The following is a 17,113-nucleotide window of genomic DNA, read 5'->3' on the forward strand; positions in this document are numbered from 1 at the left end:
ATCAAGAAAGAAGAAGAAAGGGAAACGATGAACGCCTGGCAGAAGAGATGGCAGGAGCCATCAAAGACGGGGGAGTGGACGAGGCGCCTCATCCCGGACATAAAGAAATGGGTAAAACGATCACACGGAAAGGTGAACTACGAGGGTAGTCCCAGAAGTACCCGACCTGACGTATAGATGGCGGTTGTTTTTTAAAAAAAATGACTATCGTAGAAAATACCAACCTTATAAAGCTTAAGTTTGAAGTTTGACGACGCTACGTAGCGTCGTGAGGATGTTTCAATCGAGTGTTTGGCGAAGTTTCACAGCAATAAAGCAGAGTTTTTGCGTCGATACATAACCATGGATGAAACATGGGTCCATCACTTGACACCTGAGACAAAGGAACAGTCAAAACAATGGACTGAAAGGGGAGAATCGGCTCCAAAGAAGGCGAAGACAGTTCCATCTGCAGGCAAGGTCATGGCGTCAGTTTTTTGATAATTTTCATTGATTATCTTCAGAAAGGAAGAACAATCGACGGCGAGTATTATGCGAACTTATTGCAGCGTTTGAGTGATGAAATCAAGAAAAAACGGCCGCATTTGGCGAAAAAGAAAATTTTGTTTCATCAAGACAATGCACCAGTTCACACATCCGTTATCGCGATGGCCAAAATCAATGAGTTAAAGTTCAAATTGCTTCTTCACGCACCCTATTTGCCAGATTTAGCCCCCTCGGATTATTTTCTGTTTCCAAACTTGAAAAAATGGCTCGGTGGTAAAAGATTTGCCAACAATGAAGAGGTGGAGTCTGCGGTTGATGGCTATTTTGAGGAGCTCGACGATTCTTACTATAAACAGGGTATTGAAGCTATTGAACATCGCTGGGAAAAGTGTATCGAGCTAAAAGGAGACTATGTAGAGAAATAAAGATACTTTTCCCCAAATTTTTTGTGTTTTCTTTGTTAGGTCGAGTACTTCTGGGACTACCCTCGTACCACCTGACCCAATTCCTCACGGGTCACGGTACGTTCAACCTCTACTTAAAGCGATTCAAGAGAAGACGCAGCGACAGGTGCAGATACTGCACCGCAGTTGAGGCTGACAGCGTGCGCCACACGATGTTCGACTGCCCCGGTTGGAAACAAGAAAGGGACCATATAGACTGGAGTATCGGGGGCGGGCCCCTGACACCGGAAAACATCGTCACCGAGATGTTAAAGAACAGGAAGAGGTGGGTCGAGATCGAAGGCGTCGTCCACAACATCCTCACCAAGATGGAGGACGACGACCGGAGACTCGGCTACTGACTGTACTGTTGTGAAGTGAAGTGAAAGAAGAGTTCCCGCCGCCCTTCTACAGCGGACGGAGGAAGAATTTCCGCCGCCGATTTACAGCGGACGGACAATTGTATATATTTGAATTGTACATTTAATTCAATCATTTACAGGACAGATTTCTTTGTTGTATATAGCTTCAATGAAATTGTATATATTTACGAGTGCGAGGACGTGTGAATGAACCTTTGGGGTTTTAGTGCATGCGAGGATTTCAAGGGTGCGGACTTAATTGTGTGTGAATGTGTTTGTACATATACCGAGGGTGGGTATATATTAAGATAGGGTAGTTTCTAGGTAGTGCTAAAGGACAGGGACGAATAAGCACGTGAGGACATTTCGCGAGTGTGTATATATGTATTATATCTGAGTTATGTAACTGCGCCTAACCCCCCCTGGAAGGCGGCCACCCAGAGTCCCACTGGGAGGGCGTACCGACTTGGGGGCGACTGCCATAGCTGGTCCCAAGCCTAGTTGAGAAAAGTAGAGGGGCCTAAGCTAACTTAACCTTAATGCCACCGGCCACCCAACGCCGGGTGCGGAACGCCTGTCTTACAACGGATTCCCTGCACCCGCGCTGAGGCACTCCAACTCGGCGGTGGTTTCGGACCCTCAAAAAAAAAAAAAGGTTCCTCAAGCCTATTGGAACGTTATCTAATTTATAAGTAGCATAAGTTAAAGTTAAGTTTATCGTTATCTAATTTATAAGTAGCACATGTAGTATAAGTATAGATAGTAAGTAAACGCCGAGTAACGTCAGATCCCTTTTATTTGGCCTTTTGGGGAGCAATAAAACATCTGCCTATAGAGTTTAAGTCGAAAAAACTAAAATTAAATGTAAATGTAAGCGTAACGAGCAATAGTCCTGTACTACCTATCGTGATACCAAAGCCGCACAATATAAGTCTATAGAACATTTAAGCAAAACGAACTATTTGTTTATTTATAGATGTATTATTGACAAAATATTTTCTTATGCCTGTTATGTACGCGTTCTACCCGAAACGTACGGCGCCGAATGTTTAGTCTAGCACGCACCCCCCCGATAGTCGCCAAGCCAAGGGATGAGCTCGCATTCCATTCCCACGGAAATCTAACGTTCCCCACCACCAAAAATCTTAGTTTTTCGGAGTATAAAAGGGCATGATTTTCGACGATCGGGGGCAGTCTCTAATTCAGTTTTTGAACATAACGTTACTCTGTCCGTCAGAGTATTGATACGAGCAAGATCGGGTTCCAGTCCCCTTCGAGCATATTAACGTCGCGTACGTATTTCGTAAGTGTCAATCAAATAATACTGTCTACGACTCCTCCGCGCTCTCACCGCGTAAAGTCGAGAAGGGAGATTCTTGCCGAGTCAAGAATCGACTAACATTAAACATTGTATCGAATCAGCCATTGTAATTATAATAGAATATAGTAATATAGAGTCATACTCGTGTCTATATTCAATTAAACCTATCCTGAATAGTATAGTAACGTACCAGCTAACCCCACGACAGATATACCTTTACCGCTCGAGGAATATCAACGACTACGACTCGCGAATACCAAATACCTTCATATCCGGTGGCACGCGGCGTTAACCATACGCCGAATGGTCCATCTCCTTCGGCTACCTTCGTTAACCATACGTTGGCACGTCCGAGACCTCCTATCTCACCTACGACACACTGTCCGGTGGCACGCGGCGTTAACCATACGCCGAATGGTCCATCTCCTTCGGCTACCTTCGTTAACCATACGTTGGCACGTCCGAGCACTCCTGTCTTACACCCGACACATCCTCCGGTGTCACGCGTCGTTAACCAATCCCGAATAAACCACCTCCTTCGGCTACCTTCGTTAACCATACGTTGGCACGTCCGAGACCTCCTATCTCACCTACAACACACTGTCCGGTGGCACGCGGCGTTAACCATACGCCGAATGGTCCATCTCCTTCGGCTACCTTCGTTAACCATACGTTGGCACGTCCGAACCCTCCTGTCTATACCCACGTCGACCGCGAATCGGGAAACACGCGCTTTTATATTATGACCAAAACCCGAACGACGTCACAAGGCTGGTGATACCGGTCGAAATCCGCAAGCACCTGACAACCTACCGACGACCGTACGGAACGCGAGCCGTACTCCCTATAACAAGCAAAAGGGTGTGTTTAGAAGGAAAGAATCCAAAACCTAAAAAAAGTAAAATTAAATTAAAAAGGAAAAAAAGGAAAAAGTAAAATCAAATTAAAATCCATTCTCAAGCAGTCTTATCCTTGTCGAGGTCCAGTGGTAATCGTACCTTGGGCTCATAAGGTAGATGATAAAATTTGTTCCACGGAGCCCCTCGCTTCATCGCCATAAAACCAAAAATAGTTAATCATGCCAGCACACCTTTCTAAAACATTCATTTACCGTCGCGGCTAGCAATTTGCACAAAGGAAAAAAAAAAGACGTGCATCTGGCTAGCAGGTTTTATAACACACAAGTTCAAGGGCTGTTTTTGAGGAACCGTTTTAATTCTTTCACTCGTGCAGAATTTGTTTCTTTTCTAAATACCTAGACGACGGCCTCAACAGTCAATTGTCCGTGTAGTAAAATGTGAATTTTAAAAGAGGTTTGTACGCGGGCTTGACCGTCTTCAAACGGTATACAGCCGACCTTCACAGGTATCAACCTCGCGGAAATTCCGCGCCGTTGCCAAATCTCAATTTTCCTTCCTATTTCCACCTCCACCCACCACCCCTGTTCCTCATAGAGCGCGTCTAGGACGCACGGAACAGGGTAGTGGTAATTTCCACACCAGCTGATTGGCCATGTTAATGACCAATCAGAAAATAAAACGACCAGGAGCCTTCCGACTGTCTTGGAAGTCTCAAGAGTAGCGTTTTAAAGGAGTCTATCTTTCAACCGCCTAACGATCACATCATTAGTATTCGGAGTCTCCATTTTCAACCGTTTAACAGAAATAGTCAACCATTCGCAATAATTGTACTCATATGTTGAATTTATAAATATAGCGATAAGTTAACTACACTTGAAATATCTCTATTTCTTTAACGAGCAATAGGGAGCCAATCGCGCGCGGTACGATTAATTCGGGCCGAGATTTACAACCTCCGCTAGGTTTGCGTAACGACACACCTCACTGTGCGTGCGCGGCATAACATTTAGTCCTTCGAGCCGGATTCAGTGACTGTGAAATCCTACAGACATGAACAAAACAATCGTGATAGTGCCTATCCGAGTTTCAACACGTGGCGGAACCAGAACACCAGTCACAGCATCCGCCAAAGCATACGCCACCGAGAGACGTCGGGGACAGGAATCCAGGGAAGCGGCCATCGTAATATAAGGTAGACTCGTTTTTGTTTGACTCGCCAATTCCATTATCTTATCCTATACCATGGCAAACACTTCCACCTCCGAACAATCCCAATCGGTAACCCACGCATTAAATATCAGCACTCTGCGACGCAAACGTGGTAATATTATCGGACACATCACCTCGTTCAATAAACTCTTGGACACACAACGCGAACCCGGGCATCGAGACATTCATTTGATACAAGCACATCTCAATGGGTTGAACGACGTGTGGAAGCGCTTCGACGAAATGCAGTTCGCCATCGCCTGATACGCGTTCCGACTGCGTCTCCCGCACCGACGGTATCAGCACCGATGGTGATAAGATTGCCCGAAATGCGGTTACCCACGTTCGACGGAACAATCGAACATTGGTCCTCGTTTTACGACATATTTTCATCTACCATCGACCGCAACGATGACTTGACGCTGGTCCAAAAACTACAATATTTACGATCGACACTGACAGGTAAGGCAGCCGCGTGCATTCAATCATCGAGTACCACCGACGTGAACTACACCGACGCACTACAATTATTAAAGGAAAAATTTTATTGTACGCGACGTATCATCTTGAGACACTGCGACGCGTTACGAAACATCCCAAAACTCACACGGGACTCGCCGGAAGCATTAGGGAATCTCGTGGATTCTATAAACCAACATCTACGCGCCCTGAAGAATCTGGGAGAATCCATCTCGTCGTGGGACAGCATCTTAGTGTCCATTATTCTATCCAAGGTGAGCTCCGACACAGCGTGGTATTGGGAAATCACGCTAAAAGATAAAAAACGCATGCCATCATATACCGAACTGCTCGAATTCCTGGAGAAACAATCCAATTGTGCACCAGCATCGCCAACAGCTTCGCCAAGGCCGCCGAGACCAGAGAGCCCGCGAACACAACGACCAGGACCATCACGAGTACACGTTTTCGTAAGCGTGAACCAACAAAAATGTCCCATCTGTGAGGGCAAACATGGGATTTGGAGCTGCAACGAATTCCATGCAAGATCGGTGAAGGGACGATCAACCGCCGTCGAGCAGGCCTCCCTATGTAGAAATTGCCCGAAGAAGGGACACACGCCGGAATTCTGCCGGGCTAGCTTGTGTCGAATCTGCCAAAAACGGCACCACACGCTTCTCCACGAGTCAACACCGCTTCCAGATGACGCAACCCGATCAATTCCAACCGCAGGGACATCACGGAAGAGATCGGAAACCGTCGTTCCACTACCATCAACGTCGGCACGACCAGAAACTCAAGAGACACCGATAAACACGAAAGATCCAAACATCTTCATCGCCGATTCAACCACAAACGATTTACTAGTCACAGCAGAAATTAGTATTTTAGACAAGGATAATCACCCAATACGCTGTCGCGTCTTGATGGATACGGGCGCGACAACAAACTTCATAACGGAAAACCTTGCAAAACGACTCGGCGTGTCTCAAAGGAGATGTTTCATTCCTATCGGTGCTCTCAATACTCTCTCGACCGTAGCAAAACATATACTTGACGCCACCGTAACATCCGACAAAACCAACTACACGCGTACTATTACTTTCTTGACGATACCCAGCATATCATCGCAAATACCAAACCAGACAATCGACTGCTCCGCACTAAAGATTCCACGCAATATTAGATTAGCCGATCCACATTTTTACCGTCCAGTACCAGTCGAGGCACTCTTAGGCGTAGGAGTTACACTTTCTTTGTTCTGTGTCGGCCAAATCAATCTTTCAACTCCCAACAGTCCCGACCTATAACTACAGAAAACAAGATTAGGATGGGTAATCGGGTGGAGTACACCGGCTTCTAATCCAATGCTCCGCGCATCGTGTCACACAACAACTACACTTCAGAACGACATCGCAAAATTCTGGGAGATCGAAGAGGGACCACAGGTCCAGCATTTTTCCAAGTCAGAAGAGGCCTGTGAAGAACACTTCCGAAAAAACACCACACGGACCGCGGAGGGACGTTATATGGTTGCACTCCCATTCAACGGAAAAGAGCAACAACTCGGCGAATCGAGATCACGAGCCACTAAGAGATTCCTCTCCCTCGAAAGGAAGCTACAACGCGAACCATAAACGAAACAGCAGTATCACACGGTAATCGAGGAGTATATCGACCTAAGGCACATGTCAAAAATCAGGAGCGGTCCGTCCGACGACATCACCAATCATTTTTATCTGCCACATCACGGAGTTAAGAAAATTACAAGCCAGACGACGAAACTCCGAATGGTATTCGACGGATCAGCAGAAACCACCACCGGCACCATCGTTACGTCATCACAGGAGACATCGAGAAGATGTACCGACAAATCCTGGTTCGCTCGGAAGACCGCGATTACCTCCTCTGGCGCGACTCTAACGGACATCTGAATTCATACCAACTGAATACCGTTACGTTCGGATTATCTGCAGCTCCCTTTCTGACTATTCGATGCCTCAAACAACTAGCCCAGGTCACCAATTTCCACAAGCATCACAAATATTGCAAAGAGATTTTTACGTAGACGATGTTCTCACTGGTACCTCCACGAAGGAGGAAGGACTCGCTCTCCGCGATGATCTCGCGAGCTTACTCGGTCTCGCCGGTTTCAAAATCCGACAATGGGCTTCCAACGACAGACTGTTATTACAGGGATTGTCAGAGGACCAGATAAACAGTAAACTCCATTTAGGCGAGACATCAACATTAAAAACCCTTGGAGTATATTGGAACTCATCCGACGACTGCATCAATTACGCTGTGTCCACCACAACCAGTACAACGCAGGTCACTGAACGAGTCATCAGCTCCATCATAGCCAGAATTTACGATCCTTTGGGACTCCTCGGACCAGTCATCGTCGTTGCAAAAATCATGCTCCAGAAGGTCTGGACCATGAGACTCGACTGGGATGAATCTCTACCGATGAGCCTTCACTCTGAATGGATACAATTCTACCATCAACTGCCATTATTAAACAACATAGCATTTCCACGACACATCTTAATCGATACAGCAACATCCTTGGAGTTACACGGATTCTGCGACGCGAGTGAGAAGGCTTATGGCGCGTGCATCTATCTCCGGTCCACTGACGCGCAGGGGAACGTTCGGGTGGAACTTTTATTAGCCAAGTCCAAGGTAGCACCAATCAAACTACAAACTATACCTCGCCTCGATCTGTGCGGAGCACTACTCCTCGCATCGCTAGCCACAACCGTCCAGAAGGCACACCATGTTCCAATAAGCATATCAACTTTCTGGACCGATTCCACAATCGTCCTGCACTGGCTAAACTTTTCTCCTCACTCATTGAAAACCTTCGCAGCCAACAGAGTGGCGGAGATACGGAGTAAAACCCAGGTCACTGATTGGTGCCACGTGAGGACAGAAGATAATCCAGCCGACATGATATCTCTTGGTCAATCACCAACGGAATTCCTCCACCCATCTATCTGGCAGCAAGGACCAGAGTGGCTTAAGCGAGAATTTCATCACTTACAAATGAAAGATAGTGAAACAATGTCCTCATACATATCGCGAGCGAAAATTGTAGCGAATAATTTGACGGAGGCTGGAGCAGCTGTTAAGGATGAAGATTTGGCCTATGTATTACTAGCAGGGTTACCAGACAGCTATGAGAACCTAAATATGGCTTTAGCAAGTCTACCTGACGAGAAATTCATATCTGCAGAAGTTAAAAGAGTACTGTTAGCAGAGTACGATAGAAGAATATCAAGGACAGAAGGAGAAGGAAATGCACACAAGGAAGCACTACAAGTTACTAAAAGAGGAGAAATGAGAGAACATGATAAGGTACGCAATTATAGTAAACTCAGAAATATTACATACTTTAACTGCAATAAGACAAAGGATTGTGGGGCAAATGTGGAAAAGAATAAGAAGTTCGGGCCAAAATCCAGAGGAAAGTCAAACGCACTTTTAGTTTCTCTGAATCATGTTGAAATTGAAGATATGTGGATCCTGGATAGTGGAAGTACGCATCATGTGTGCAAAAGAAGAGAATGGTTCACTGACTTCAGAGAGACGAATATACAGGTAATAAATACAGCGACTGACCCGAATAAACCAGGTGCAATACTACAAGCCCATGGAGTTGGTAAGATAAACCTTAATGCATTCGTTGGGAACAAAGAGAAGAATATTGTACTATATAATGTATATAATGTACCGATTCTCAGAAAAAATTTAATGTCAGTCTCTCAAATTGAAAAGAAAAATAAGGAGTTAATATTTAAAGAAGGTAGAGTTAGTATAAAAAATACCTTGTCAAATGAAGTTATGTGTGAAGCTTATAGGAAGAATGACTTATATACAGGGTGTCCCGTAACTCTTCGAAAATCCGGAAATGGGGGGTTGCTGGGATGACCCTGAACAACTTTTTCCTTGTCCAAAATGTAATTAGAAGCTTCGTTTTCGAGTTATTAACGAAAAACACTGGCTAATCACAGCGCCCGTAGCGTCCGCGCTCAATGACGGGCGAATAGAGATTCATCCGCGCGTTATCGTGAACGACGCGTACGCGTGACTTCTCGGTTATCGATCGCTGTCAAAAAAATTTGACTTTGCACCGCTATTTTTATAAGGCTTAGAGAAATGGTTTTTTGCCGTCATTCCGACGTTTGTATAAATTTTTGGAAAAAAAACTGCAATTAGTTTGCAAAGCAAAGGTCGTTTTTACAACTTCTATATCTGAGCTCGTAATGAAAATTTAAAAAATACGTTTTGTAGATCTATGTCAATGACACGCACGCTGAAAATTTCATCGAAATCGGTTAATGTTTCTATGAGCTAGAAACGGTTAAAGATTGTGAAAATCGCAGTATTTCGACTTTCAGCGTAAAACTAATAAATCTGCAGATTCTTACATCTTTCGATGCCTGTCGCTTGTTTCTCTATCCACCGATTTCTGTGTTCGATACTTTTATTCATTATCCGAAATGAATAAAGAGTTTTATTATTTATGCAAAACTTACCCATTCATCCACGAATGAACCTGCTTCGACGGAAGTGGGTCGTTGGCTCTGGGTCAGTGTGTCAATCCCGACCTTTCCAGGTAATCCGAAACAGCTGATGTTACGATCGGGCCGATGAACTCACTTCACTGTATTTTTTTTTCACTGCCACAATTACTTGCTTTCAGTCCATTTATTGAAGATGATAAAATTATGGAAGAATTTTTATGCTGCAAGGAATTTGAAAAAACTACGACGGGAAAAGATGTTTTTGATATGATGAACACATATTTTAATACAAATGGTCTATCTTGGAAATCTTGCGTGGGTATATGTACAGATGGTGCCCCTTCCTTCTATGGTTGGAAGTATAAAAGGGTTTGTTTCATACGCTTGTGGCGGGTACGTCGTCGTCAACAAACTCTTACCGAACGTCGTTCTATTCTTCCACGCAAACTTTCTCTTCCAACTCCTTCAGATTTTAGTTTCCGTTCTTTTGTCTCTCCCTGGGTTAAGACTTGCCTTCGTCCTCAAGTAGCCTAAGAAGCGCACATGTGGCATCCAGGTTCGCACGAGGACGAACGGCCCCGCTTTCTACGAATTTTCCGCTTCCACCACTTTCTCCACTTCTATCTTTATCTATCGCTACTCCTGTCTCCCTGTCCTAATAATATAAAAACCCAGTACGCCTACACCTCCAGACAGTTTGTTCCTTTACCGCCGGGACAATTAACGAAGTAAACGATTGTATTTTCCGGACAAATTGTACGTCGACCATACACTTATATTTTAATAAATTGAGGTGAAAACAGTGCAACGACGTTCCTCACCCACCTCAATTTTTGGTGACCCCGACGTGATCTGAACGTGAAGTATAGTGACATTAGTCAAGTGCGCACTTCGGGTAAAAACATTTTTTTTTGGTGTTCCGAAACAACAATCGAACAGTGAGAATGGAAACGGGTCCGGGAGCATCCTCGGTGAATCGTGTCGCTGTCCAGGTTCCCGAATTTTGCCCGGCAGATTCGGAGCTGTGGTTAACGATGGCGGAACGCAGTTTCCAAGCATCGGGTACAACGTCTGACGACACCAAGTACGGCTACATTCTGGGTGCTCTAAACCTGCAGTACGCCGCCGAGGTTCGGGACATTATTATGGACCCACCAGCCTCTGGGCCGTATCAGAAGCTGAAGACGGAACTGATACGCCGGCTGAGCTCGTCGCTGAGCTAAGCGCCGACACCGCGTGGCAGTGGGAACTATCCTTGAAGGACAAGAAGATGCTAGCTTATACGAATCTGCTCGACTTTTTAGAAAAACGCGCGAACTCTTCGCTCATGGTTCATCAAAAACCAACGCAAACGGTAGGACAATACAGCCGCGGTCCGTCGGGAAAACATGGTGGCAATAAACAACCTTCGCGAAGCCACGCATTCGTGATCGCGGCCCATGCGAACGAGACCCGTCACCCTCGCGAGACAGTGAAAACCGGCAAGCCCCGGATTATCGGCGGACACGCAGGTAGAAACTACCGACTGACTAGAGCTACCTGAGACCCCCAGGGATACGAGCCACATTAATGCATTCGTCGTCAACGCCGTAAACAATGAGCTTCTCGTCACCGCTCAGGTTCACGTGTTAGACAAGGATCAACGACCGATTAGCTGTCCAACCTTGATTGATACAGGTGCAATCACAAACTTTATGACAGAAGACCTCGTGAAAAGGCTCGATATCCCGCGGAGAAAATGCCACTTTCTGGGGTGGGGGCTCTCAACACGTTATCCACGGTCGCGAAATATACTGTCGCAGCCACCATTTGGTCCAAGATCAGTGATTACCAACGGACAATAACCTTTTTAACGATACCAAAGATCGCGTCACTGATTCCTGATCAACCGATCGACCGATCGACGATAAAGATTCCGAAGAATCTAAAATTGGCAGATCCGGAATTTCATTGTCCGGCACCGATTGATCTGTTACTCGGCTTCGGAGCTGCATTGTCACTCTTGAGCGTCGGACAAGTCAATCTCTCCAGTCCCGATGGACCCGACTTGTATTTGCAGAAGACGAGATTCGGATGGGTGATCGGGGGGAGCGCACCAACTGCCTCCCAGCTTCGCAACACCTCGTGCCACGCGACCAGCGCGCTCCAGTTCGATCTCACACGATTTTGAGAGATTGAAGAAGGTCCACAAGCCCAGCTTCTCTCAAGCTCAGACAAGCTATGCGAGATGCATTTTGAGCAACATACCAAACGTAATGCTGAGGGCCGATACATCGTGGCATTCCCCTTTAACGGTAAGCAAACGCAGCTTGGAGAATCGAAGGTAAGGGGGCAACGGCGACTGGAATCATTGGAAAGGAAGCTGCAACGTGATACGGCACTAAAAAAGGAGTATCACACGGTCATGAAGGAGTATCTCGACCTTGGACACATGGTCAAAATCCCAAAGGATCAAGAGGAACCCAGCGGATACTATTTACCTCATCATGGAGTGACAAAGATCACAAGCGAAACAACGAAGCTCCGAGTAGTATTCGACGGTTCCGCGGAAACGAGCACTGTGATATCATTGAACGATTCTCTCTACACAGGACCGAAACTGCAAGAGGACTTGCTGTACATTCTGCTGCGGTTCCGTATTCATCAATACGTAATCACCAGCGACATCGAGAAGATGTACAGGCAATTTCTCGTCCGCAAGGAAGACCGAAAATACCAACGCATTCTTTGGCGCGACGATGCAGGTCAAATTCAAACGTACGAATTGCAAACGGTCACGTTTGGACTCTCTGCCGCACCGTATTTGGCAATTCGCTGCCTCAACCAGCTAGAGCAGGATGAAGGTCATCGCTTCCCTCACGCTGTTAAGGTATTACTTCGGGACTTCTATGTAGACGATGCATTAACTGGAGCCTCAACCATCGAGGAAGCGTTAACGTTACGCAGAGATTTAACACAGTTGTTAAATATAGCGGGGCTGAACATGCGGCAATGGGCAGCCAACGATAAGGCATTACTCCAAGGATTGCCAGAGCAATCTATTAACAAAAGGCTCCATCTCGGGGAATCGTCGACGTTGAAGACATTCGGAATCGTTTGGAACTCTTCTGCCGACACCATCTCGTACGAGGTTAATGCGTTGCCCGCCTCCTCGCGGGTTACCAAGCGATTCATTACTTCGAAGATCGCCAAGATTTATGACCCACTAGGGCTCCCTGGGCCGGTCATCATCGTGGCGAAGATGCTCTCGCAAAAGATCTGGACCATCAAGATCGATCGGGATGAATCGTTGCCCATGGACATCCATACCGAGTGGAGCCAATATTATAAACAACTTCCGTTGCTTAACAACATCATCTTTCAAAGGAAAACTGTCATCAGGTTACCGGCGAGAATTGAAATGCATGGCTTCTGTGATGCGAGCGAAAGAGCCTACGGAGCTTGTCTTTATATCCGCACGATCGACGAGTGCGGTCGTATACAGGTACAGCTTCTCGCAGCAAAATCGAAGGTGGCACCATTAAAAACGCAGTCGATACCAAGACTGGAGTTGTGTGGGGCCCTGCTCTTGACTTCGCTAATAGCTACAGCGAAGACAGCATGGAACATCCCAACTCATCGTACCATCCTCTGGACGGATTCCACAATAGTGCTGCACTGGCTGCAAGTCTCTCCACACACACTCAAAACATTCGTCGCCAACAGGGTGTCTGAGATACAATCAAGAACCGACATTGAAGATTGGCGACATGTCCTGACGTCAGACAACCCTGAAGATCTGATCTCGCGTGGTCAACATCCGGTGGAATTTCTTCAGCCTTCCCTCTGGCAATATGGACCAACATGGCTGAGCAAGGAAGAAGCTCTATGGCCAAAGAAACAATTATCGTTCTGTCACGACATTCCAGAACAAAGGACTGCGAATTGTCTGGTTGCATCCATATTGGATTTCAGCATCCTGGAAAACTATTCCTCGTGGGAAAGAATGCAATGAATCGTTGTACGTTGTCTTCGATGGAAGAAGAGCAACAAGGAAAAGGGAAACCTCACGGCACGAAAACTTGGGAGAGCCCACGATGCACTCATCAAGCTTCTTCAACAGGTGCATTTCTCGAAAGAATTACGCTGCCTGGTCAACAACCAAACGGACATTGGAGGGAAACTTCAACACTTGTCCCCATTTATTGACAAGGATGGCATCTTAAGACTGGGAGGCCGACTAAAACATTCGCTGATCCCATTTTCACAGCGACACCCGATAATTCTACCAAAGGCACGTGCCACTTCCTTAATCATCGAAGCCGAACATCGCATTCATTTACATGCAGGCGTTCAAAATACGCTATATGCTGTTAGGCGCCGTTATTGGCCCATTGATGGGCGAAGCCAGGTATGGAAGGCATTGAGGACCTGCGTACGTTGTCTCCGAGGTCAACCACCTCGCATCAATCGACCTTAGCAGGGCCTTTGATTGCGTTTCGCATGAGGCCGTCTTCTTCATACTTCGATTTAGAGGTGCACCATCTAACCTCGTTTAATGCCTCAAGAACTTCTACGTGAAGAGCAGTCTAGTCCTCAGAACACCCGAATGGACCTCGCGTCCAATCCATCCCTCGTGTGGAGTCAGGCAGGGTGACCCTTTGTCGCCCTTCCTTTTTAATCTTGTCATTGACACCTTTTTAAGGTCTCTCCCGGACCATTACGGGGTTCGAGCGGATGGATTACACTTAAATGCTCTGGCTTACGCGGATGCCTCTTGTTGATGGCCACCACGGCGGAGGGTCTACAGGACCTTTTAAATATGGCGACGTCGTTCTTCGCGGAATATGGTCTGGACATCAACACTCAGAAAAGCTATGTTATAGCTCTTCGTGTGGATGGTAACGCGAAAAAGATCGCAGTGTATGGTAAGGTAAACATATTATGTAAGAGCTCTAAATTAAGGGCTCTTCGCCGTACTGACATCTTTACGTACCTTGGGGTTTCTTTCTCGCCCGAGGGTCGTCTGTTCGTGAAACCATATGACCCTCTCAAGGTCATCCTCGATAGGTTGGCTGCGGCCCCACTCAAACTGCAGCAGAGGATGTGGGCATTAAGGTGCGTAGTTTTACCTAAGTTTTATCATCAGCTGATACTCGGCTATACCACAATTGGTTGCCTTAACAAAATCGATCGTATGGTGAGATCTTTTGTGAGACGCTGGCTCCATCTGCACCATGACGTCCCTAACGCGTACCTCCACGCGGCTGTTTCGGATGGGGGTCTTGGGGTGGCCTCTATGCGTTGGGTAGTGCCTTCATTGAGACTGAAACGTCTGCTCTCCTTGTCTGGAGGTAATTGGGGCCCTGATCTAACACCTGGTTCCTTCTGGTACTATGAGACGCTTTTGTGCCGCCGTAGATTAAAAGCGAGCAATTCTACGCCGCTTGAGACGGCGGGGGACGTCAGAAGATTCTGGGCTAAGAGTCTATATGCATCTGTGGACGACTCTGACCTCTTCTTCATCTGTCCCGACACAGCACCGTTGGGTCTCTTCTGGTAACCGCTTCCTCTCTGGCAGGGATTTTGTGAACGCATGTAGGTTGCGTATTAATGCCCTCCCATCTAAATCAAGAACATCTAGAGGTCGCGGCTATGACCGCAGGTGTCGTGCTGGTTGCGCTAGAGTGGAAACAACAAATCATATCCTGCAAGCGTGCCACAGAACACATTCGGACAGAATTCGGAGGCACGATGCTATTGTTGCCTATCTGTCCCGTAATTTGTCACCAGCAGGGTACAATGTGTCTGTGGAGCCGCGATATGAGACCCCGGAGGGTGTCAGAAAACCTGACATTGTTGCCTCCCTTGGGGTTACCACGCTACTTGTGGATGCGCAAGTAACCAGCGACACAATATCTCTAACGGCGGCTCACAATAGACCGTTGGTGGCTAGTTGGCTATTATGCCAACAATCTTAGTTTACTGACCCAAGTTAGAGCCACCACAGGCTCACAGTCGGTTCAGGTGTTAGCCGCCACTTTATCTTGGCGAGGAGTTTGGTGTCCTGAATCGGCCAAGAAGTTATTGTAACTTGGAGTCGTCAGAAGGGGCGACCTTTCTATACTGTTATCAAGAGTGCTCATTGGTGGTCTGTCGGCTTTTTGGAAATTTAACCGCACGACGATGGCGATTAGGAGCCGCACACATATTCCACGTACGGGAATAGGATAACGTTTGCGGACCTTGGACGACGTGTTATCTCGCCTCTATGTGTCGCATAGAGAAGTAATCTTATTTTGTTTTTCTTCTTCTTACTTTTGATTTTTAGTTTCCTTTCTTTTTGCTGTACTCAAAGTAGCTGAGTACTCTCATTTTCTCTCATTCCTTTCCTTTTTTATTCCTTCTTTTATTGTATTTTAACCCGACCTTTTCGCGTGAGTGCTGTCTGCTCTCTCAGGCATAATGTGTGCATGGCGACATTATATGACACATTTTGTCATCATGCACTTAGAAGGTGGCGATCGCTTGAGGTGTCGGACCAGCTTGGCCTGGCACTAATATCCGGGATCAGCCCGCCTTGAAGGGGACGCGGTCGCTTGAGGTGTCGGCCTAGGCTAGTATCCGAGACCAGCGTCCAGGTCATAGTTAGCAAGCAGCCACCTCTTACAGGTTCCCGCTAGGAGTACCCCTTTCGAGGGAGAAACCAAGAGCCGCCCCTGCGTCTCTCGGTCCTGCTGGGTTGCCTGCCCGCTCGACTTAAATTATATCAGCCCAAAAATAAAAGAACAAGCCTCGGATGACATGATTGCTTCCCTGAAAACCGGTGAGCCCTCAGGCGCTACCGGACCGACCTGCACTGGCTTGGCCGAATCTGGCACAGAGGAAACCTTTATGTGTAGATATCTGAACTGCGGAAAGTCCTTCAAAACCTCCAGAGGAAGAGGAGTGCACGAACAGCGAACCCACAAAAGCTGGCACGATGAAAGGCAAATCGATTCTATCGACCAAAAGAAGGCGCCTTGGAGCGCTGAAGAACTGGCCCTCCTGGCACGGGAGGAAGCCCAGTTACTCCTGAAGGGCACTAAATTTTTAAACCAGGAACTGATGCCACAATTCCCGAACCGTACTCTTGAGTCCATAAAAGGCCAAAGGAGATACCAAAAGCACAAGGACAAAGTGCAAGAAGTCCTTCGGGACCTAGAAAATGAGTGCAGGCATACAGATCATGTTGCTCCAAGTGGGATCCTGCAGCCAACCCGACGGAGCAACGCATTGGTATCTCTGACCTGTGAACTTTTTGCTGGTCTTCCGTTGAGCACCACGGAATTCCACGCAGAACACCTGGATCGAATTTGTAACGGCATATCGACATAGCCATCAGACAAAATCTCCGAAGAACTCGAGATTTATCTGTTGAAAACGTTCCCCACACCACCAAGGGGCGAGAAACGAGCCTCGAGAC

At 46.8% G+C, this 17,113-nt stretch overlaps 2 protein-coding genes across 2 annotated transcripts; both read left to right on the forward strand.

Moving 5' to 3' along the window:
• The first annotated feature begins 5,010 nt into the window (after nucleotides 1-5,010).
• On the forward strand, nucleotides 5,011-6,450 carry LOC108576830. Its single transcript, XM_017939894.1, has one exon. The coding sequence runs from the start codon at nucleotides 5,011-5,013 to the stop codon at nucleotides 6,448-6,450; it is 1,440 nt and encodes a 479-aa protein (XP_017795383.1).
• A 5,446-nt stretch (nucleotides 6,451-11,896) lies between these two features.
• On the forward strand, nucleotides 11,897-13,663 carry LOC108576832. Its single transcript, XM_017939895.1, has one exon. It carries the CDS (start codon nucleotides 11,897-11,899, stop codon nucleotides 13,661-13,663), a length of 1,767 nt encoding a protein of 588 aa, XP_017795384.1.
• The last annotated feature ends 3,450 nt before the right edge of the window (nucleotides 13,664-17,113 follow it).

This window comes from Habropoda laboriosa, unplaced genomic scaffold, assembly GCF_001263275.1.
Source record: "Habropoda laboriosa isolate 0110345459 unplaced genomic scaffold, ASM126327v1 scaffold529, whole genome shotgun sequence".
NCBI lineage: Eukaryota > Metazoa > Arthropoda > Insecta > Hymenoptera > Apidae > Habropoda > Habropoda laboriosa.